Source organism: Epinephelus fuscoguttatus, linkage group LG23, assembly GCF_011397635.1.
Source record: "Epinephelus fuscoguttatus linkage group LG23, E.fuscoguttatus.final_Chr_v1".
NCBI classification, from domain to species: domain Eukaryota; kingdom Metazoa; phylum Chordata; class Actinopteri; order Perciformes; family Serranidae; genus Epinephelus; species Epinephelus fuscoguttatus.
Genome location: NC_064774.1, coordinates 8882289 through 8906482, shown reverse-complemented (window position 1 = coordinate 8906482; position 24194 = coordinate 8882289). Strand labels below are relative to the sequence as shown.

At 41.4% G+C, this 24194-nt stretch overlaps 1 protein-coding gene across 1 annotated transcript; it reads right to left on the bottom strand.

Annotated features, from left to right (window-relative positions):
* Positions 1 to 512: 512 nt before the first annotated feature.
* ovol1a (ovo-like zinc finger 1a) lies at positions 513 to 13032 on the bottom strand. The gene is made up of 5 exons (XM_049569390.1): positions 12520 to 13032; positions 3396 to 3625; positions 2944 to 3165; positions 2410 to 2554; positions 513 to 1255 (listed from the first exon to the last, which is right to left on the bottom strand). The coding sequence occupies exons 1-5, from the start codon at positions 12617 to 12619 to the stop codon at positions 912 to 914; spliced, it is 1041 nt and encodes a 346-aa protein (XP_049425347.1). The 5' UTR covers positions 12620 to 13032; the 3' UTR covers positions 513 to 911.
* Positions 13033 to 24194: the final 11162 nt, after the last annotated feature.

The following is a 24194-nucleotide window of genomic DNA, read 5'->3' as shown; positions in this document are numbered from 1 at the left end:
AAGGTCCACGTGGTTTTCTAGCCCGGTGACATTGGTGTGGCCGTATGTCTTCTACCATCCTTTCTTGTACATCTTGGTGATGCCATTAAATGTGCGTTAATATGTTGGATGTTTTTCCATTCATAGTCCCCACAACTGCAGAGCAACACCAGCACGAGCCTCTCGTCCATGAGTAGATGCACACTTCCTTCTGCGCAGTGATACAGTGAGCAGGTGTAGTTTGGTAGAAATAAAATAGTTCCTACATGAAACTGCCCACAACAAGGTCTGTGGATTATCTTGAGTAACCGGGCCATGACATTGCTGTTGACTTTTTCAAATGTATTTCTTGGCACTACGGCTGACATCTCCAACACTCGGCAACTCACACCAAAACAATCTAGACTGATATTTAGCGCTACAAGTTAGAGGAAAACTATGTCCCTTGAACTTTAAACGCTGCTGAACCAGGATGCACTAATAGGTAGCTTACATTAAAACACAACATGACAGAAAGACAATTCATCCTCGTGTAATATATTACTCCCTTTAATGAACAAAGTACTTTTTTCATAGAAAAACTCTGTACAAAGAAGCCCACAGGTAGCATTCACATGCAATACAATACAATTGAAGAAAAATACGTTGGTATTGTCAGACATGTTAATAAACTCTTCCACATCACAATCCCAATGTAAAAATATATATTAGTCAGAGTCAAACTTGGCATTGTTTGGTGCGTGATTTCATTTAACGTTGCAGTCTGCGATATATACAGATACCCAAATCCACACACACATACATTCATACATATACACACGTTTACGTTCCCCGTTTACTGCTATGTAATCTGTCTCGTCATCCACCTGACATGTCTCACTTCAGCTACAGTGTTTGTCCATATGTCCTGAGTTTGTCGTTACTCCTCTCCTCTACTGCCCTCCTGATCCCGTCGTGTCATCACTTTCAGCACCTTGAGGAGAGCTTGGTAGCGATCCTGCTCTTCCTCCTCCTCCTCCTCCTCCTCCAGCTCCGGCTTTCCTTGCAGCCTTCCCCTTCAGCAGGGCGCTTTCAGGGTGGACCGAGTGCAGGTGGATCAGCAGCTCGTCCTGAGATCCCGACGTCAGGCCGCACTCCTCGCAGACGTACAGCTTGTTGCGCCGCTCCTTGTAGGCGTACTTCTGGGTGACGCTGTGGATCTTCTTCATGTGGGACTCCAGGGAGCAGCGCTGGGTGAAGGCCTTGTCACACAGGGTGCACTTGTAGGGACGGACTCCTGTTTGAAAATGTGAAAAATTGTATGAAAAATGTATGAAAAATGAATCATTCTTGCATCTATTGTGTTTACTGACGCGTGTGTAAACCAGTGGTGGAATATCACAAAGTACATTTACTCAAGTACTGTACTTAAGTACAAATTTGAGATACTTGAGTATTTTCTTTTTACACCACTTTCTACTTCTGCTCTGCTACAATTATTATAAAGCTATAGATACTTTAAAAATGAATGTTTTCACATTAAAAAAAACATATGAAAAGTTTATAAAATATATTTTGGTATAAATTAAAATACCCAAACATTTATACGAGGACAGCTGAATTAATTAGCCAATTAACCAATTATTCAATTGACATTTTATGATTTGCTGCTTTTTCTTTTATTTTAATTCATTTTTAATCATTTTGAGATTTTTTTTCTGTTTTTCTGCATTGAGTACTTTTAATACTTGAGTACATATTTTCCTCATTAAACTTCGTCACTTTTACTTAAATGCCATTTTTACTTATTTTTTAAGTATGGAATTAGTACTTTTATTTAAATAAAGGATTTGATTGCCTCTATGGAGGACAAAAATGACTTGAGTATCAATAAATAAATGAAAAATAAATATATAAATAAATATGGAAATAAATACAATTTTAAAAATATAGAAAAAAAATACAGGAATAAATACATAAATACAGGAATTAAAAAAGAAAGAAATAACGAATAAATACACAAATAAAATACAGGAATAAATAAATAAATATGGAAATAAATGAATGGATAAATTTAAAAATAAATGTTGTAATAAATATTAAAAATATATCTGAATGCATGAATAAATAAATAAATAAGTAGTTGATCATTAAACAGGACATAACTCTAAATAAATAGCTTAAATTTGTCTGTATTTTTCTACCACTACATTTATTCATTTATGTATTTCTGTACTTGTATGTTGAGGAGGCAGGAGGTCCTAACTACTCTGCATTTATTTCTTTATTCGTGGATTTATTTCCATAATTATTTATTTAATCTCTTTTATTTATTTATTCCTGTATTTATTTATATGTTTACTTATTTTTTATTTGTCGATACTTGTATCATTTTTCGACCTCCGTACACTTCCTCCAACCCCTGGTGTAAACATGAAAGTGTGCAGCTACCTGTATGCGTGCGCACGTGTCTCTTGAGGTCAAAGGTGTCGTTGAAGCCTTTGCCGCAGAAGCTGCACAGGTGCCTCTTGGTCTCATTGTGACACTTGACGTGTCTGTTTAACATTCGCTGGTACTGGAAAGTCTTCTGGCAAACCTGCGACAACAAAGACATTTGACATTCAGCGCTTCTCATCAGAAGCCTCACACACATCATTAATACATTTTTATTTACCATGAGACACGTGCAGGGTAAATGTTTTGTTAACATCCATGTTTGCCTGCAGTCTTCTTCTTCACTGCTTACTCTCTCACTTTAGTTTTGTCATTTGTTTTGTAACTTGATTAGCGTTTTCAAAATGTACTTCTTTACACAACAAAAGGGAAAATTTGGAGGTGTTTTTTATTCATAGGATATTTCACAGTGGTTTTACTGGTCTTGCCCACCTAAAATGAGTTTGGCACCTCTAATCTAAAGGGTCCTTTTTAGTCACACTGGCGGAAATGGGCTTCCATTTCAGTTTTAAAGCTTCAACCAAAACGTACCTGGCACACATAGTTCCCCGTCGACCCAGTCGAACCTGCCGACGAACTCAAACTTTGACCTGTTGATCTGGTTACCATGGAAACCGCTTCCTTGGGATCAGGTGTTTTCGTCAGGGCGACTGGCATCACGGTGGCGTCCGGAGTCAGGGTTGGCGGAGTGGGAATGGGCGGAAGGGAGAGAGGAAGATGAGAGGGATCCAGTGGCAGCTCGCCTGTAGTTACCTGTCGTGGAGAGAGACAGATGAGATTTTATTTCACTCAGCTAAATTCATGAAGCTGTTTTTCTTCATTTTTATTCAATTTTATTTCAAAATGAAATCATTATTTGACAATGTTGCACTTAAAGCAAAAATATTAGTTCCATTAAGACATTAACCAAGAAATAATACCAATTTAAGGGGCGTAGTTGTGTGTAATTCTAAAATTTTATCAACATATGCTTGTTCCCTCACCTTGATTTTGGACCGGATATATGTGGAGGCGCCCTGCGACCTCCGTCTGACCTCTGACCTCTCCCCTGGTGAAGGCACCGGGCTCTGTGGTCGGCCCAGCATCGTGCTGGACGGCAGCTCAGCGTAGGTTTGCGTGTCGGAGAGAGAGTGTTTGGCGAGGCAGAGCGGTGTCGTCTCTGCGGGGCTGGCTTCGGCTTCCATCGTTAGGACGGATGGGGGAAAGATGGAGACTGGAGGGAGAGAGGGAAAGTCACGATTCAATATTATTACGATTTTAAATATGTTGCAATATGCTGAATATTGCGATAAAATATATCATGATATATTGCAACTTATTACCTTTTTTTTCCAACTGTAAACTATGTCCTGTAAGTCAAACTTTATAGAAGTCTTATTGCAGCAAAATGTATCTAGTTGACTGAAAAAGCAACTGATGATATTATTCTAGTAGACTGCCAAAAGTTTAATTTGTATTTGTCATTAAAGAAATTGATACTTGGCACTGTGCGATGATACAATACTGCCACACAACAATATCGCGATACTTTGCTGTATTGATTTTTGCGGGAAATTGCAGAAAATGACGAAAGTTGCAGCTAATGACAAAAGTTGCAGCTAATGACAAAAATTGCAGCTAATGACAAAAGTTGCAGCAAATGACAAAAATTGCAGCTAATGACAAAAGCTGCAGCTAATGACAAAAATTGCAGCTAATGACAAAAGTTGCAGTAAATGACAAAAATTGCAGCTAATGACAAAAGTTGCAGCAAATGACAAAAGTTGCAGCTAGTGACAAAAATTACAGCTAATGACAAAAGTTGCAGCAAATGACAAAAGTTGCAGCTAATGACAGAAATTACAGCTAATGACAAAAGTTGCAGCAAATGACAAAAACTGCAGCTAATGACAAAAGTTGCAGCAAGTGACAAAAGTTGCAGCTAATGACAAAAGGAGAAAAAATGTGATTTTCTACTCCCTCCAAAAAATAAGTCATGTAATCACTTGCTATAATAATCATACTGAATATTACAAAAATAGCTGCAAATGTTTTTTATCGTTCTTTTCTTTAGTTTTATTTAATTAGTTTCAAAACATGGACTCCAATAATGTTGCAAAAAATCCTGAGTGAATATTGTAGCTCTCAAACCAGACAAAGTGACTGTAAAACAACATGTCAGCTACATTTCCTGTAAACATAACATTTTAATACATTCAGCACATATTGTCTGCATTTAAACAGTGCAATACAGAGCGTTTCTCCATACTGCGATGCCATTAGCGCGATTTGATAACGCATCTGATGACAACAACTTCCGGTCGGCCATTAAATGTGGACAAACACAGAAAAATCACGGAAGTTTTGAAAAATTGCAAGCCCCGGCAAATATTGTGGACTTTCGTTAATTATTGTGATCGCAAGATCGCAACTTTCTGGAGGGACTGGTTTATAATGTTGTGACACATTTATCAAAAAATTGCTATTGCTATAAATTGCTGACACTCACTATAAAGCTGTGTCATTCTAAAAATATTGATTATAGCCACCTCGAAAACACAAATTTTTCTAAGAAAATCTATAATCATTCGATGCAACTGCGTTCACCTAAAGCTCACCTGGTAGAGTGGGCGCCCCATGTACAAAGGCCATGACCTCAACATATATATATGTACATAGCATCTTTCTGGTCATCCAACCACTCAAAGCACTTCTTACACTACGAGTCACATTCACCCATTCACCCAGTGGTGGCTGAGGTTATGGGCTCAATTCTGACTTGTGACCCTTCCTTCTCTCCCATGCTTTCATACTCAACCCGTCCTATCTAATAAAGGCAAAAAAGCCATATAATAATCTTTTAAAAAAGGATATGGTGTTGCAATAATCAGGCACCTTTGCTAAAGATTTCTTTTACTGTTTTCAATAAATGTTATTTGTTCATTTTGAAGGAAAATGTGCAAAGTGATACACATTACAGCAACATTTAAAACACAATTTTCCTATTGAAATAATGTGATTAACGGTTTTAAAATGGCTCTCATCATATACACAGTGTTTTAGGAACAATGTTTAACCGTACAGATTAATTTGTCCTCTTACTTTTACTTGTCAACTAGTTCAGAGAGAGAGAGAGAGAGGGAACATCCCAAGATTTTACGTGATTTATTTTACTCTTTATAACATTTCAAAAAGTAGCTTCTGTATTTAAGTGCACTGGTTTAACACACTTTCATTTACGCGTTACTGACGATACACTCGACCTCAGCACAGCGTTGCATTTGTTCATGTAACTGCAGCCTTTAAAAGACAAGTTATCCCTCTGAAAAAGGAGGACAGAGAGTGAGAGAACAAGGGGAAGAGAAAGAATGACAGAAACCAAGGTCGGTGTTTCTGGTACTGTAGAATTTCCCAACAGGTAGCCGGCTGGCCTGCACCGGTTCATATTTGCACAATCTCTCAATTAGCAAACACGCAGAGTTAAATATGTATTTGTGTGTGTGGGTGTGGGTGTGCACATGTTTGGCCTATTGTTTTGTGCTACTTATTTTGCATGCATGCACATGCCCCACACGCACACACACACACACACACACGCACACACACACACCACATAACCATTACAGTTAGACTTGTCCGACCAGACAGTCTTGCAGCACCGGCTCTGAACCTTCCTCAAACAATCCACCTCCGCAGGGGTGGATGCCTGTCTGTGTGTGTGTGTGTGTGTGTGTGTGTGTGTGTGTGTGTGTGTGTGTGTGAGCACAGTCTAACAAAACACCACTCAAAAAAGGGAGATGTAAGGTCATAGAAACCTTTCAGCTCTCCAACAGACAAGTGTGTGTGCATGTCTTTGTGTGTGTGTGTGTGTGTGTGTGTGTGTGTGTGTGTGTGTGTGTGTGTGTGTGTGTGTTCAGGTATAGCCCAGAGGCAGGTGTGGTTCAGCTCAGCGCCGACACCGAATCAGTCGACTCACAATCAGATAAAACTCAAATGTAGATGCAAATGCAGCCCCGCAGTGAGCTGTAAAGATGAAAGGACATAAGAGCCGTTCTGCAGAAGTAACGGTACGCCATGACACACAGCGACGGCTCTGTGTACACTGTGACACATCAACCGCTGGTGCCTCTCATGTTTAATAAAGAGCTATCACTAACTGAGCCTCTGCCGATCTCCATAATGACTTTTTGGTGACTTCGGCTTGTTTGAATTTCTTTAATATCAACACGGGACAGGAACGATCCAACCAGCCAGCATACGCCTAATTTTTGTCCCTGTCAAAGTGTCAGATACCTTTGAATGTTTCACTATTTTCTGACAGTTTTATGACAAAATGATTCATCAGTTTATTAAGAAAATAACTATACTATACTAACTATTAATTGATTATGACAATGAGGTGCAGCCCTGATACCTGATCACAGAATAAACATGATAATGTCGACAATTTAAACCTAAACCTGAGACAGGAGTCTGGACATGAACCCAAAGTTTTAGGACGCATTCACTATTTGGTCCGCTTTAAACGAACCCTGGTCCGCTTCCACGGATAGTTCGGTTCGTTTGGAGTGGTGTGAACGCTCATTCGAACTCTGGTGCGGACCAAACGAGCGAACCCTGGTCCGCTTGAAAACTGGGGGTCTCGGTTCCTGGTGCAGTTCGCTTACAGTGGGAAATGCAAACAGACTATGCAGCGAACCAAAGAGAGGAAGTGAACCAAAGAGAGGAAGTGAACCAAAGAGAGGAAGTGACAAAAGCGCAGTGCATTTTGGTGTTTGGTGTTTTTGTGGTGACCAAGCCGGACTATCCTGGTGGGAATGCGCCCTTAGTGTCAAGGTCCTGCACTTTGTTCGCCAGCCATCCACCCCAACTACCTCATTCTGAAGCCTGCACAGTGCATGAATGAAGAGTTTAAAGAAACATTATCCAGGCAGCGATGATGTTGCCACAAAAACGTAATTAAGAAAGCAGTTTAGTAACATACAAATGTAATTTCTGAGACTGTGTTGGAATGAAAGAAGGGTGCTGCTAAAGCTAAAGCTAAAGCTACTGCTGCTACGTTATGTATTTCAATCACACACAATCCCAGCCAATATTTGTGTGTGGGTCCCATGTGGGTCGTAAATGGGCTGAAAAATCACTGGTTCCAATATGGATCCAGTTGTCTACATGGGTGGGTTTACCCAGGTTGGCCCCACATGGGTTATGCTGGTGCTCCTGGGTACCAAGATGGTCCAAAATGGGCATCCTGTCTGGGGCCCACTTGGATAACCCTCCAATGTGGGCAAATGGCATTGGGTCAATATGGAGCCCAAGGACAGTCCCACTGGGGTCTATTTTTGAGCCCATTTACACACATGGGCCCCACACACAAATGTTGGCTGGGATTGTGCATGTGTTGTAGTGGTTCTAGAAAATATGTTGCTTCTGAAGAAAATCTGCTGCCGCATGTACCGCGCAGGCTTCCGAAGGAGGTGGTTGGGGAGGATGGCGAGGGCGTACAAAGTGCAGGACCTTGACACCAGAACTCTGGGTTCATTCCAGACTCCTGTCTTGGGTTTGCTGGGATGCTTTATGAATACCTATCAATAACCATTAGATTATGAGCCATTTAATGGACAGACGATGGTGAAAAATGGTGAGAATATCCACTGTGATGTCTTCGAATACCTGCTGTGGGCGAGCCAACAGCCCAACACCCAAGAACTTCTGATTTCCAATGATCTAAACAGCAAATATTTCACCTTTAATGCCCAGACACACCAAACTGACGTCAAAGAACTAGTGTTGACGAAGGCCAATTGTTGCCTGAGTCTTGGCCAAAAAGTAGCACTTTAACAAACCACAAAGACTACAGCCAAACAGCACATAAGTTCCGGCGTGAGTGGAAATAACTCTCCACATCAGCAGGCGGCGGAAGTCTGTATCCATCATTCAAAGGGTGAAACCGGAAGACCGACAGGTTGGATTCAAGATGCTAGTTAGCCAGTTAGCGCATCAGCAACTCAACCAGGTGTTAAAAGAACAACATTTCACCGACAGCACAACGATTACGAAACATTTCTGCTAAAGAGCTCAATGGCTAAATGGACCTGCACTTGTCGTCCAGATCTTTTCAGCTCACAGAGCAGCGGGCCATGTTTTTAAATCTTTGTGTGGTGATGGTTTCTGTGGCGACTGCTGCCGGCTGGACATTTAATCTCATCTTGTATTGTTTGTTCACCCCTCCTCCCCTCCTCCGCCCTCATCAATGAATGCAGTGTGTGTGTGTGTGTGTGTGTGTGTGTGTGTGTGAGAGTGTATGTTTGGGGGGCTTAGAATGAGGGGGTTCACAATACTCCAACTGTTGCTGCGACAAGAGAGGTAGAGGGTTTAGTTGCTCTAAATGAGCTCCTTTAATATTTTCTGTCTGTCCATTTAACTCAGCGGAAAGAAAGAGAGTCAACAATTGGTAGATAACTTTAACAAACACAGGGTGTGTGCGTGTGTGTGTGTGTGTGTGTGTGTGTGTGTGTGTGTGTGTGTGTGTGTGTTTGCCAAAGGCGTACTGTCTGCAGCAGTAGGCTGTCTTTAGGGTCCGTTACATTTCCTCCCATCCAATAAACATTAACCTTGCAGCAGCCTCAGGACAGACCTGACAGAGTGGAAACTCTCGCTGTGATACGATGAACTCACAAACATTATTAAAGCCCAACTGATCATTCGGCTGTCTGATGTTATCGGCTGACATCCCGCAATAGATCGACAGTTCGGAAAATGCACTTATTCGCTTTCTTGCCAAAAGAGAGAAGAGAAAAGTGTTATCACTCCCATGTTGGAGGTAAATAGGAAGCCGCTTAGCTTAGCTTAGCTTAGCTTAGCTTAGCATAATGACTGGGAACAGGGGGAAACAGCTAGCCTGGCTCTCTCCTAAGGTAGCCAGCACTTTTAAAGCTCACTAAAGAACACGTTAAGTTTTGACACATAGTCTCCGCTGGTTGCCTGGCAACAATATGGTGATGACAAGACTACAGGAAGTGACAGCGCCTGCCACATAACCCCTGTAAAAGAACATAAAAACAAAGTCTTGTCTTCACACTTGTGTTTCTATAACACCTTGATTAATGAGTTAAGAGGCTCTGTGAGGCAGATTGTTTATTTATCTTCAGACTGTCTCAGCTGTTGCCCCCCGTCCAGTCTTTATGCTAAGCTAAGCTAAGCTAAGCTAACTGTCTCTGGGCTTTAGCTTCATGTTTGACAAAAAGATACCATGTGCGGCGTCAATTTTCTCAGCGTTTTTCACAAAATGACAAACTACTCCTCTGATAAACAAACTGAGTCATTATTAAAATGTCTTCTTTAGAAATTTTGATGTTGAAGCAGAAAAATTACATTAGCCTACCAGACTCTAAAACTTGAATCTAGATGAGGGTATTGGCCTTGAAAAAACATTATTAAAATAAAAATATTACTAATATTAACCTGTATATATTTGTTGATGTGTGTAGTGTGCATCGCTTTTATATATTTATTAAATTTTCATCAATTATTTTATCTCTTTTTTCAATCGTTCAGTCACTTTTTTCTTTGCTTTTGTCTCGTGAGCTGCTGTAACGATCTTATTTATGTTGTCCTATTCCTAAATATCATTTTGTTTCACTTTTAAATTTTAAAGATGGAAGGGTTAAACAGTTTTAATCTCAGACTTTTTGCTTTTATAATAATAATAATAATAACAACGACAACAGTAATTATTAATATTATTAGAACTGTTATTATTAATAATACAGAGCAGGATGACCTGATTCTTGTCACCTTTCTATGGGCCTTTGTTACATGCAAATGTGCAGATGACAACACTACATTTCCTGTTGATAATCTAGGTTTTATTCATGTTGTTATTCAGAATTTTATGTTCAAATTTCTTTCATTCTTTTTGCTTTTTCTTCCCACTAACACACTTTGGCTGTCCCATACAGATAACATTTTAGCAGTGTGTCCTGTCTCATCTCATCACATCACCGTTTTTGTCACTACAGACCTACGTGCATCAGTTTCAGCTTGTAATAAGATATGTTTGTACTTATTTCCCTTTTTCCTGCCTTGAGCTTTAGTTCGGTTCTTCTTTCAGCTCCTGATAGAGTCACTCTTGTTTGTTCTTTATTAAACTCTGTGTATTTACTGTATTTTTAAACAGTGTTTTGCCCGATTTCAAAACAAGCTAATGAGTAATACACACTTGTTATGTGTCTAAGTCAGAGGCAGATTTAAGACCAGTGATCCATCAGAAACAGGCCCTGGAACATGTTTGTGGATTAAGAGATAAAAACAGTCTGCTACACCAACACACTGCACACACACCTACACACACAGAGACACACACAGTGAGAAAACTGTCCAAACTGATGGCATCTGGCGCCTCATAAAAGTATTCAACAAGCCTGCTTCTGACTGCAATTATCATACCTCTGTGTGTTTGTGTGTGGGTGCATGAGTGTCTGTGTGTCCTTCTGTCACCCTCATACAAAAACACACGTCGGGCAGGTACGTCAAGTAACGGCACATACCAGAAACTTTAGCTGGGACTGTTGCTGGGTTTGGTGAGGTGTGCGCAATTACGCACTGACACGCAGTTGTTTTTCTATCTTTAAGGTATATCCTCGTGACAAATTGGATATTTCGATGAATAAAATGTAACTTTTATTCGACTCAGTCTCATTTTGGATGATGCTTGAGGTCAACAAACAGTTTACAGAATCTCACTGATCAAAATAAGTAAATTAAACCGTAGGAAATGGGTCGTTTTCTGTTCTTCCGTGCGTAAAATCAGCTTCCAAAAGCTTTAAATGTGCTTTTCATGATTCCAGAAATACATGCATTCTTCTATTACGATTATTTAATGTTATTTCGCGTAACTACAATTGTTTTAGTTCATTTTACACGCGTTTAACATAACCTGAAAATCAGCGGCGGCTCATTTCATCCAAATGTTCCGGTTTCAAACACAGCAGAGGATGTAAAAGTCAATGATTGAAAGTTAACGGTGATGAGATGAGGAGAGAGAGAAAACATACAGAGGGAGAAGGAGAGGGGGGAGGGGGAGAGAAAGAAGGAGAGCGAGAGAGAGAGGTTTAGGGTGTAGTCCGTTACTTGTTATCTGATACCGACGTGGTCTTACAATAAAAACTCCGCCGATGGCAACAATGGAGATTGTTCACAAGAGGCGTAGTTAGGTGAGAGGTGGACTCCCTTGACTGGTCATTTAAATGCAAAGTTTGGGTGGGAGGGGGCAAACACTGGAGCCTGAGACATCAGGCTCATGAGTGACAGTTCACAACATGTCAGCTCTTGTGCGCTTTCAGTTGGGAAACGTTATTTCCAGTGCAGACCACTGAGAGGACCACTCATGCGTGTCACGTCTTCAGCTGTTTATTCTGATTTAAGGATGTGAGGACAAGTTGTCAACGCTCAACCAATGATTATAAAATCACAACCTGTACTATGATTACTCTCAAGCTGTATCCAAAGGGACTGAGGTGAATGACTGGGCAGGCTGATATATATATATAGGCCTATATTTGGGCTATAAGTCAGCGCAGTGTGAAGTTGTACAAGGAAGAAGGCTGCAATCAGGGGTTGAAGGTCGATGTGTGAAAAGCAACGGGCCCTTGTGATAGCTCGTTAGGCCGCAGCACACAGTGACAGACATGAAAATAAAAACATACCGACGTGTGTGTGCTCACTGCTCAGATACACGGACTTTAATTAATATTGTTTATATTGTATAATGAAATATTTGCATGTGGATACAGTCAGATTTAACTCTGTTTTGGCGCACAGATTAAAATGCGTTAAATAGACAGAGACAAACAAACGCAACGTCCCCCCTGCATGCAGGATCTACGGTCTCTCTTCACGGCCCGCTGGGTTTCCCGTTATTCGGTGGCCCTGGACTGCAGCTGCCCCGTTACAATCACAACCCGACCCCCTCCCCACCCGCCACACTGACACTCCTGGTGGATCCCAAACTGCATTAAACCCACAAACCCGCGCGTAAACGCACCCAAAAACGCGTCACGACCCGCCGCTGCGTGGGTGGTTTTCTGTTTTGAGTAACAAATATGGCTCATTACAGCAGCGTGGACTCACCTGGGATGTAGACGTCCCCTCGCTCATTATCAGGCAGCTCGCTCCAGTTCCGCTTTCCCGGCGAAACATTCGCCTTCTTCACCAGAAAGGCCCTCGGCATGCTTAATTAACACCCAGTCCTTGTTTGGAGGTTAGAAGAGAAGCTGGCGACGTAACAAAAAGTTACAAAAGCAGGAAACTCCAAAGTTGGGAGGAAAAAAATGGAAGGTGTCGGTCCCCTCTTCTCCTCCTTCCTTCTTGCACCTTTCTTCTCGTTTCGTAAACTGCGTGCCGCTTTAAAGTCCCTCTTTTTCCGCGCACACCTTTGCTTTCTTTGCCGCACTCAAACAAAAAACAACGAGAAGTGTTTTCGGGCGGACAGGTGAGTCCGCTCAGGTGTGCGAGCCGGACAGGTAAAGACGAATATCACCTCCAGCGCCCTGAAATAACGGGAGTGTGTGTGCGTGGGTGAGGTAGAGGGAAAAAAACGGTGTATTGTATCCCGATCACACACACACAGTCGACAGAGGTGGGTCAAGAAGCAGCACAGGTACTCATTTGAAAAGCAGGAAACAGGCGCCAGCGCGCATGCGCGTCAGAAATAACGGTGACAAGCCGGGGAGAGTCTGGGTTAGGCCTCAGTATACCTGCTGAACCGGTTTACCCTCCCTTCTCTCTCTCTCTCTCTCTCTCTCTCTCTCTCTCTGTCTCAGTCTTTCCTCTCTCTTTCTCCATTCCGCTTGAAGGTGTGGGGCAACGGTGCACTAGACAACAAGAAATTTGGGGAAGAGGAGAGTGAGGAGGGGGTGAAGGTGCATGAAGTAAAACAGAGACACACTGGAACATACATGGCGTGCACACATGTTGCCCTGGAGCTGCATGAGCACAGCAGTCAGGAGGCTGATAAGCCTGCATAATGTTTTAAACCACATGAAGTGAATGAAAGCCTCCAGAGCAGAATATGATTATTAGTGTCTGACAGCTTGATGTTTTCAGACACAGACAGGAGGTAGAAGGACCTCATCTTCTCTTTGTTTGGTTATTTTCATGCTACATATTTTGAGGATTCACACATGGATGGGTAACTGAACGGGCCTACAGGGCACAGGCTCAGGGGCCCGAAGTGTCAACAGGCCCCACCTGGCCTTCACCTGCAAAATGTGAAATGTTAAATTAACGCATGGCCTACCAACAAGGAAGACACTCACAGGGACAAAAAAAAGACAGATAATTATCTCAATAAGACACAAAATGATTTCAAAGACTCCCAAAGGGCTACATAAAGACACAACAGCCACAAGCAGACACAACATGACTATAAAGAAACACAAAACAGCCAAACAAGACACAAAATGAATACACAGAATGACAAAATAGGACACAAAATGATCTCAAAGAGACCGAAAAGACAACAAAACGGCACAAAACAAACACAAAATGACTAAAAACAAGGCACAAAACAATCAAAAAAGACACAAAATTATAACACAAAATGACCTCAAAGTGACATAAAACGACCAAAAAAGACACAAACTAACTTCAAGGATACCAAAGGACTATAAAAAGACACACAACAACCACAAGGAGACACAAAAGACCTCAAAGTGACACAAAACAACCAAAAAGGACTCAAAATTAGGACACCATATGACAAAGTAAGACACAAAATGATCTCAAAGAGCACTAAGGACTACATAATGATACACAACAACCACAAGGAGACACAACATGACTACAAAGCAACACAAAACAGCCAGGAAATACACAAAATTAAAGAACAAAATGGCAAAATAAGTCACAAAATGACCTCAAGAAGACCCAAAAGACAACAAAAAGACACAAAACATACACAAAGTGACACAAAATGACTAAAAGAGACAAAAATTGACCTCAATGTGACACAAAATCACTACAAATTGACACAAAATTACCGAAAAGACACAAAATGATCTCAAGGAGACCCAAAAGACTACATAAAGACACAAAACAAACACAAAGAGACACAAAGTGACTACAAATCCACACAAAACAACCAAAAAAGACACAAAATTAGATCACAAAATGACTAAAAAGACACAAAATGACCTCAAGCAGACACAAAAGACAACAAAAAGACACAAAGCAAATATAAAGAGACACAAAATGACCTCAATATGACACAAAAGACAACCAAAAAACAAAACAACCAAACACAAAATTACTGAAAAAGACATAAAATGTGACAAATGTGACTCAATGTGACAAAAAACACACTACAAATTGATAAAATCACCAAAAAACACAAAATGACCTCAAGAACACCCAAAAGACAAGAAAAAGAAAAACACAAAGTGACACAAAATGAATACAAGTCGTCACAAAACAACCAAAAAGACACAAAATTAGCACACAAAATGACTAAATAAGACACAAAATGACCTCAAGGTAACACAAAAGACAACAAGAAGACACAAAACAAATATATAGAGACACAAATGACCTCAAGGAGACACAAAAGACAACAAAAAGACACAAAATTAGCACACAAAATGACTAAATAAGACACAAAATGACCTCAAAGTAACACAAAAGACAACAAGAAGACACAAAACAAATATATAGAGACACAAATGACCTCAAGGAGACACAAAAGACAACAAAAAGACACAAAAGACAACAAAAAGACACAAAATTAGGACACAAAATGACTAAAAAAGACACAAAATGACCTCAAGGAGACACAAAAGACAACAAAAAGACACAAAAGACAACAAAAAGACAGACAACAACCATAAAGAGACACAAAAACAACCAAAAAGACACAAAATGACAAAAAATGATTTCAAAACACCCCAAAACATTCACCTGCATGCAGTAAATAAAGTGTTCAACACTTAAGATTTTCAGGCGGAGCACCCCCAAACCCTTCGTTACACATGTGGCCCCTGCCCCCAGGGTTCAAACAAAACCCACGTCTTTGTATTTCATTATTAATTTTGATAAATACCTCCAATTAACTGAAAGTAGACCTACTTCCTACCTGCTAGTCTATCCGCTGGTTACAGTGGATTTCTAATGGATGGCAGTGCCACAGTGTATAAATACTGCACGTCTCAGTGACATTGCAGTTTAACAGTAGAACCGTAGATGCTCATCCGGTACAATATTACCGTTAAAAGACAAATATAGGCCTGTAGGTATGTAAATGACTCATTCAGACATCAGTGTGCCCCACCTTTGCCCCCCTACTGTGTGTGTTTACCTACCCATCCTGATTCTCCACTGTTCCCTTGTCTTTGTAATTAACCTCACACACACACACACACACACACACACACACACACACACATCCCCTAACGGGCCTCTCAAAACACCTGAAACCTAAACATAATCAAACCCATCATGTGTGTGTTTACCAAGATTCTCCACTGTTCCTATTTAGTAATTAAGTACACACACACACACACAAACACTGACATATGCACATGGGCCTCTACACCTGAAACCTCATAAAGTGACATTGTATATGAGTTGAGCAGACAAATGTGCTTGTTGTCAGTCTGCACAGATGCAGTGACTGTAGTCACCCATTTCATGAGGCTGAGGCAATTCTTGTTCCTTCAGATATTCAAATCCAGTATTTAGAAAAGTACATTTGATTCCAGCAGACCATGAAAACCTGACATATGCAGGTTACCTATCAACGTTCATAAAGTGACATTGTATATGAGTTGACTTTGTCACCGAGGTGAGACGCCTAACCACCTAACCGCTTTTGCAAACCATAACCAAGTGGTTTTTGTGCCTAAATTTAACCACAGCATTGCCGAACCATTGTTGTTGGCCCCTGCCAAGCTGCAGACCACTGTTAGAGAGCAACAAACAGTGGGTGGTTTTTGTCATTTCTCCACTGGAGATCTTAGCATGAAAAGTGTCTGTTCTTTACCAAGCCCTTGCTGCATTTCCAGCCAGTATTGTACCATAAAAGGTTGTTGTTAGTGGTACCAGTATTTTAAGCCAAAACATAATCTTTTCCTACCTATAATCAAATGGTTTTTGTGCTGAAACCAAACCCCCTGTTAACGACAGTGCTGCTGAAACATAAAGAGTTTCAACAGAACCACTACATAATAATGTACCAGTGTCACGTATCAACACATTCTCACTCCGACCTCGTCACATATTCATTTTGGTCATGGACTTTCCACGTCCACGAGGGTAGAATGGAGCGTGAGATGGATCGGCAGTTTGGTGCAGCTTCTGCAGTGATGATGTGGGCACTGTACCGGACTGTTGAGGTGAAGAGGGAGTGTAGCCAGAGACCAAAGCTTCTGATTTACTGGTCCATCTACGTCCCAACCCTCAACTATGGTCATGAGCTGTGGGTAGTGACTGAATGAATGAGATGTCGGATACAAGTTGCCGAAATGAGTTTCCTCCGTGGGGTGTCTGGGCTCAGCCTTAGAGATAGGGTGAGGAGCTCGGACATCCGGAGGGAGCTCAGAGCGTTGAAAGAGGTCAGTTGGGGTGGTTCAAGCAAGGATGCCTCCTGGACGCCTCCTGTTAGAGGTGTCCCCGGCACGTCCAACTGGTAGGAGGCCCGGGGCAGACCCAGAACACGCTGGAGGGATTACGTATCATAGGCCTGTTTCCACCGCAGGAACTTCGGGGTAATTTTACAGGGCCGGGGCTGTTGGTGCGTGTCTCCACCTCCAGGAACCTTCCTCCTACTTGACCGCACAGTGGAGTCATGGCGGTTGAGAGGGCCTAGCAAGAGGACATTCCTGTAAAGTTCCTGCCCCCCATATAGTACCAGGAACTTCTTCAGTGGAAACGGGCCTCAAGTCTGATCTGGGAATGCCTCAGGAGGAACTGGAAAGCGTTGCTGGGGAGAGGGACGTCTGGGGTGCTTTGTTCAGCCTGCTTCAGATAAGAGGCTGACAATGGATGGATAGTGTATAATAACCTGAAAATAAAAATTGTTCGCTGTCTTAGAATGAGTCATTTATATTTGCGTAACAAGAAGGTCCTCTTCCAAAAAAGTCTGCCATGTTGTTCTACAGTATCCTAGAATGGATAACCCAAACATTGGATCTAGATTGGGCCCCCTGCGTTTTTGTGTCAGCCACCATGCTTGACACACAGGAAAAGTTTAGAGTCTTGATCTTTTTTTATATGTATATGTATATATAAGAGGGTTCCTAGTTCGAACTTGCATGTTCCCCCCCTGTCAGCGTGGGTTTTCTCCAGGTACTCTGGCTTCCTCCCACAGTCCAAAGACATGCAGGTTAATTGGTGACTCTAAATTGTCCGTAGGTGTGAATGTGAGTGTGAATGGTTGTCTGTCTCTATGTGTCAGCCCTGTGATAGTCTGGCGACCTGTCCAGAGTGTGCACCGCCTCTCGCCCAGTGTCAGCTGGGATAGGCTGCAGCTGATGTTGTAACACCATGAGTGCTGTCATTTCCTGGTTTTAAAGGCTGCATTACAGTAAAGTGATGTAACTGTCCAAACTTTTATTAACTATTATTTGTCTTGATCCTCTTCGTCCTTATATCCTTATTATGATTATTTATCAAAAACCCCACTGTGTAAATATTCAGCGAAAACACCAATAGTCAACCCTAAGATATCGCTATCAAGGTATTTGGTCAAAAATATCGGGATATCTGATTTTCTCCAAGTCGCCCAACCCTCAGTCTGATATCTACAGGGATAGCTTTCGTTTCAGCACTGAGGGAGACCCATGAAACAGGGGTTTGGGGGTCCTATGCCAGAAAATTTTGTGTGTCAAACACTTCATTTCTGCTCTCTGGTGAATTTTGATGCACCATTTTGTGTATTTCTGCATCAATTGTTGGTGTAAGAAGTCTTAAATTTTTCATGTACTTTCATGTTTTTTTAATGGGGGTGATATATTCATGTTTTAAATATTGAGGGGAACATGTCCCCTGTTTCTTGCCCGAAATCTACACGTATATACAGTATATAATGGCATTACCCAGCATATACCTACAACTCTAACATTTCCCAAGAGCCTTAAACTACAGCAAATATACTTTCAGCAGATGGTTCCTCTAACTCTGACAGAGATTGTTGCTTTCGTAGATTTAAATTTTCCTCTTTGTTTCGTATTCAAAGTCATTCAGATCTTTCTCCTCTCTGCTCCCTCATGCTCCATTTGCATGTGCAGATAAACAAAACCCAGCACCTGAAATAGACACACTGACAAAACAAAACATAAGCAGCACTTGTCAGCTGATGTTTCCTCAGGTTGAAAAGAGGTCAGAGCGGTCGTGAAGGCAAGGTGTCTGATGAGAGGAGTGGTGCCGGGTGCATGAATGAATGGTATGTCGCCTGGGCTGTCGGAGTAGTTCAGGCAGATCAGCTGCTCTTGCTTTTTCCTCCTAACTGTCATCGAAACTATTATCTGATTTGTCACATCGCCTTGACACCTCTGTCTTGTGTCCAAACTGTCTTTGTTTGGCTTAGGAACATCTATAAATGAGAAAAAAAGGCCTCAAACATCAGTGTGTCACTTTTATTCCCTCTTTGAATGTCTCTTAATCGGCACACAGACAGATATAAGTCATTTAAAGGAGAGATAAAGATGCAGAGACGGCGAGATGAGAGACAACAGGAGCACCAGTTCGACCTGACTGACAACCTCATTTCCTCTCAGGCCTCCTCCACATTACTGTTATTTCTTTCTCTTCGTCCCTCCCTCCATGTTTCCATATTAAAGGAACACACACATTTATTTTCGGAGCTTGCCCTGCTGCCTGCCATCTTGTTAAACTATGAGAGACAACACACTTGTAGGTGCCTTGTCACTGGATTAGATTAGACTCATCTTTATTGTCACTGAGCAAGCATCTAACACAATTTCCTTGAGCCGCTCTTCTTCTGCTCTCTCTGCCTGGTTAGCACGAGCTAACACAGCTCAATCATCCCGACTTGTCATATTTTGCCACCTGGGTAGAAGCCTCGCAGCAGCGGCTGACATCTGACACCGAGTTCTCAGCATCACTAAAAGTCTTGACTCTGTCTTTCAATCTCTTAATGACCGTTGGGTAATGTTCGCCGTGTGATGCTATCAGTTAGTCCCGTCACCGTTCCGCAGCAGTAATCTCATGATAAAAAGTGAGAAACAAAGGGGCAAGAAGGGGCTGATCGAATCCAACACACTCTCACTCTGAACTCGTCACATATCAACGTTTGGTCATGGACTTTCAACGTCCACATACGACGTGTGAGGTGGGTGCGTTGGTTGTTGACGTTCTGGGATGCCGTGTCAAGTTCTGCCTGTTACATACAGTCTCTTTCAACATAAACGCACTAAGGTGGTACAACACCGCGGATTGGTGTTTTTTTTCCTCCAACAACTAACACACATGGTTAAGTTTAGGAAAAAAGAACAGGGTTTGGCTTTAGAATCTTACGGCATGCGAGCACGGCTATCCTGGGTGAAAGTTGGTTTTTGTTAGACCCATCCATCATCCCTCCCACACTACTTGGATTTCATCACCTTAAATTTCGTTCGTGTCCCGCTGCGTTTCCCTCTGATGCCAACGAGTGCCATTAAACTATAACGGCAACTAGCCGTGAATCATTCCGATATTGAAGGATGGCTTTTTCGTCCGTGTCTGACGCCACAAGTCACTGCCCAAGCGCCGGATTTCATGACTTCAAAGTGAGACCAGGTTGTCGAGCTCTACAGTGAAATGAGACTTTACCAGTTGCGTATGTAGTGCCTTCCAATCGTTTAGTTGGCCTCTGTACGCCTGAGAAATTCCCGGATGTATACTAGATAAGCAAGAATTTCTAAGAATTAGACGTGAGCTTACTCGACATACTCAACGGCCCCTAAATGCATCTCGACTCTTCAGAGAGCCTGGTCTCATTCCGAAGTCATCACGCTTGGGCAGTGATTTGTGGCGTCAGAAACCAACGAAAAGAAAGGCATTCTTTAACTTTGGTATGAGACGTGGCCGGCTGCCGTTATAGTTTAATGGTGCCCTGTGGCGTCAGGGAGAAAATGCAGCGGGACTAGGACAAAAGTTAAGGCAGAAAAAGTCCAAGTGGGGCTGGTGGGAGGGGTGGTGCATGGGTCCAACAAACACCAACTTTCACCAGAGGGAGGGGTGTTAATTTAGTACATGTAGTGTGCAGTACGTCGGTATGCAGTTTCCAACAGAGCCTTAGTTAGCATGTTAAGATGGTAGCATTAGCAGATTAGCACCAAACACAAGGTGCAGGGGAGGCTGATGGGAATGCCATTTGTTTTGCATGTATTTGATCATAATCTAAAGTTCTGGACGAACTAGTCGCCAAGTGGTTATAACTGCAATCTCTGGGGTTCAGTTTGAGCCTTGGGATCTTTGTTACGTCACCACAGTCTCTCCCTCATTTCTACATTGTCATCTATGAAATAAAGGCTCCTTCGACACTCTAGCTTTGTAAATGTTTGACTGTAAAAAGTTGAAAATAACAGACAGTTGTGTTTGGATCTTGAAAGATTTGCGCTAACTCGTCTAGCTTTTTTAAATCTGGTGAAAAGTCCATAGGTTTGAGACTGTGTGACTAGACTGTGTATGGACTACTGCATAATTCTGTCTGCTCTTTGACTTTCGATTCTCATCAGTTGCATCTCTGTCTCCCTCCCAACTCTGTCAATGTCGTGTTATTAGGTACACCTGCATACTTTATTTTAAAGGGCTTTGTTTTCCCAGCAATGGGTGGGAGCACTGGTCAGGTAGCATACCAATGTGTGTGTGTGTGTGTGTGTGTGTGTGTGTGTGTGTGTGTGTGTAGTTGTGTACACATAGAAAAGCTCCTGCGATAATACACTATGTGTCCACACTTACTCAAGTGGACACTGTCTGGTGTACAGTAGCAAACTGTGAGCTGATGTGTGATTTTATGCATTTGAGTGAACGTTTGATTCAATCAATAGATACAAGCTGAAATCTTCCCATAAAATAAATGAGTATAAGAACCTGCAAAGGAAGCAGACAATGTTAAAAAAAATCAATGAGCTAGATGAGAGAGAGAAATCATCATGAAAACTGAGGGAAACAAACATGAGATTAACGGTAAGACAGAACATGGTGTTCTTTGCTTGTTGAGTAGAAAATGTCAACAGACCTTTGTCAGCTACAGTAAGTGGCAGAGCATGTCAGTCGGGTACTGCGGTCGAAATTTCAGCTGCCAAACTTGAAGTTGTGTAACAATAAGTCAACGCCTTGACACATTTACAGGCGTGTCCTTTGAAGCTGCTTTAATTGATTTCTCACTGCACAGGAGGAACAGAAACCATCTGTAAAAACAACACTTACATATCAGCTCCTTCTTAGTCAATATTGTTTGCAAACAGTTGCCTATTAGACATGTGGAAAACATGGAAAAATAATCTGCATTCATTTGGTGTTGTATAACTGGCCCCTTAAAGAATGCAAGTCCAATATTCACTCCCCTTTTAGCTCTAATTTTGGTCTCCACCAACCCCTGAGGGAAATATCTGACTCTTTAGCTGCTAAATGCTTCAGCTCCCCCTGCTGCGGTGAAGGAGAGCAGCAAGAATGAGTCAAAACAATTGCAGCTCAAAGCCAAAACAATGAGCTCAAAGATGCTAAAAAGCTGAGGGCAAATGCAGAGATAATTGTGTGCACAAAAGAGCAGATGTTGCCACTGTTTGTGGACTCCTGTTTTGAAGTCTGGAGCCAGAAGTGACCATATTTGGACGAGAGAGTGGAGATGACCCTAACGCTAGCTGCTAGCCTGGTTAGCACAGGCGCATTTACAGCTATTATGCTAATGCTAATGCTAATTTTCGCTGGCAAAAAACAGGCTTAAAACCATGAAAACAGGCCTCCTTTAGGCTAACTTATGCTCCCTTCACGTGCAAAAATAATGCGTCCATTTCAAATTTCGTAAACGTCACTGCCCTCATGCTTCCATGGGTCCTTCATGATGGCATACATACAGCCAATAGATGGCAATAGAGGGCAGAGCCAAAAGTTTTACACAACAACAAACCAGGTGACACTGGATGAGATCATAAAATTGTACCTTATAACGGGGGCAATGCTGTAGACAGCGGTTGTCTGTGAGGCCATTGAATACATCGTGGCATGTGGACGGAGAATTCTTTTTGCCACCATTTTTTAAAAGTCTCTGTCATCTCCTAAAGCCGTGTCTTGCTTTAAATATGCTAGACTGCCCTTATGATTTCCAGGGGTATCATTCCATTCTGTCCATATCTGTAATAGTTAAGAAAACGTGCACAAATATAGACGAAATGAATGCAGAATACACACAGATGACTCCATCCGTCTCAGTATAAGTAAATGAGCCCTCAGAGGGTCTTCGAAAACTTAGAGGGTCTTTGAAGACTTTCCTACAGTCCTACAGCTACACCACCCTCATGATCTCCAGTGGTACTGCTACATTCCGTCTCCATCCATAAGCCTTAAAAAACGTACGAAATGAACCCAGACCACAGACAGACAGACGGCTCAATCCATCTTAGTATAAGCATCTAACGGTGAGTGTAAATGAGCCGTTACAGGGTCTTTTAGTGCACCCAAACGCTGAGCAAGTCTTTTTTAGGCAACCAAAACATTGCAATTAACTTTCATGACGTAAAAATACACTGAAATGCAGACAGCTGCAGCTATAACGATACTCTGTGAATCTAGGAAAGTTGTTACCATGGTAGCAACTTGTTAACGGAAGGCACTCAACTGTCCATCAAAGTGGCCACGGCCTTAATTACGCATAACTTTAAGCCTTCATAACATTTAAACACGTTAAAATTCAACCCACATACAGTGGACATGAACGTAAAAATTAGCTTGTTGTGTTTATGTTATACAGTTGGACATTTTAACATGGATGTCTTTGGTGATTGACTCACTTTTGGATCCAGCCTCAAGTGGCCAGTCAAAGAACTGCAGTTTTTGGCACTTGTGTATTAGCTTTATATTTTAATGAATGAATGATATAAAATCTAAAACATTAGAAAAAAATACAGAAGCCTACTGCACTATATTTTTTGTTTACCAGTAATTTTATCTAAATGACAGTATTGTTGTCACATTTAAATTCAAAAGAAAAGAAAAACATGGAGATCAGATTTGGACAGTTTTGCTTTATTAACAGGCCTATGATGATACATCTTATGTACAATAAACTAATGAATATATGTAACATTTTTAAAAAAAATATATTGCATTAAAAGCAACACAAAACACAACAAAAACAGATGTGCCAGTCCTCAAAAATTGCAATAAATCCGAATCAGTTCAAAATCTGAATTGTTGTACTTACAAATTAAATGCAAGATAGGAAAATTTAATGCACAATAAAATAAATAAATAATTCGATAAATAAAAACCTCGTCAAATTGCACTTAATGTCACAAGATGGCGCTGTTGCTCAATAAAACACAAGAGGAGCAAAGGTCAGCACACTGGGTATGTTTACCTGCTGCTCCAGCTTTAATTCAAAGCTCATAACATAAATAGTTTCCATCAGCAGCTTCTCTACATCTGCATCCGCCCATTTCTGATCTTCATCCAAACACAGCTGAGATGTAAAGGCATCACAACTCTGCTGCTGGTGGACGCCCACGTGGTTTTAAATAGATGTTTTTTATAGTGACGTAATTAAATAAGGCTCAGTTAAACTGTTCATTATGACTCATTGACTGCACGAG

What these genes read in the sequence shown, in the direction of transcription:
- ovol1a (XM_049569390.1), bottom strand. Translation starts at nt 12,619, where the DNA reads ATGCCGAGGGCCTTTCTGGTGAAGAAGGCGAATGTTTCGCCGGGAAAG. An exon ending in AGGGGACGTCTACATCCCAG is followed by an intron (nt 3,626 to 12,519) that starts GTGAGTCCACGC and finishes CTCTCCCTCCAG; the next exon opens with TCTCCATCTTTCCCCCATCC. An exon ending in ATATCCGGTCCAAAATCAAG is followed by an intron (nt 3,166 to 3,395) that starts GTGAGGGAACAA and finishes TCTCCACGACAG; the next exon opens with GTAACTACAGGCGAGCTGCC.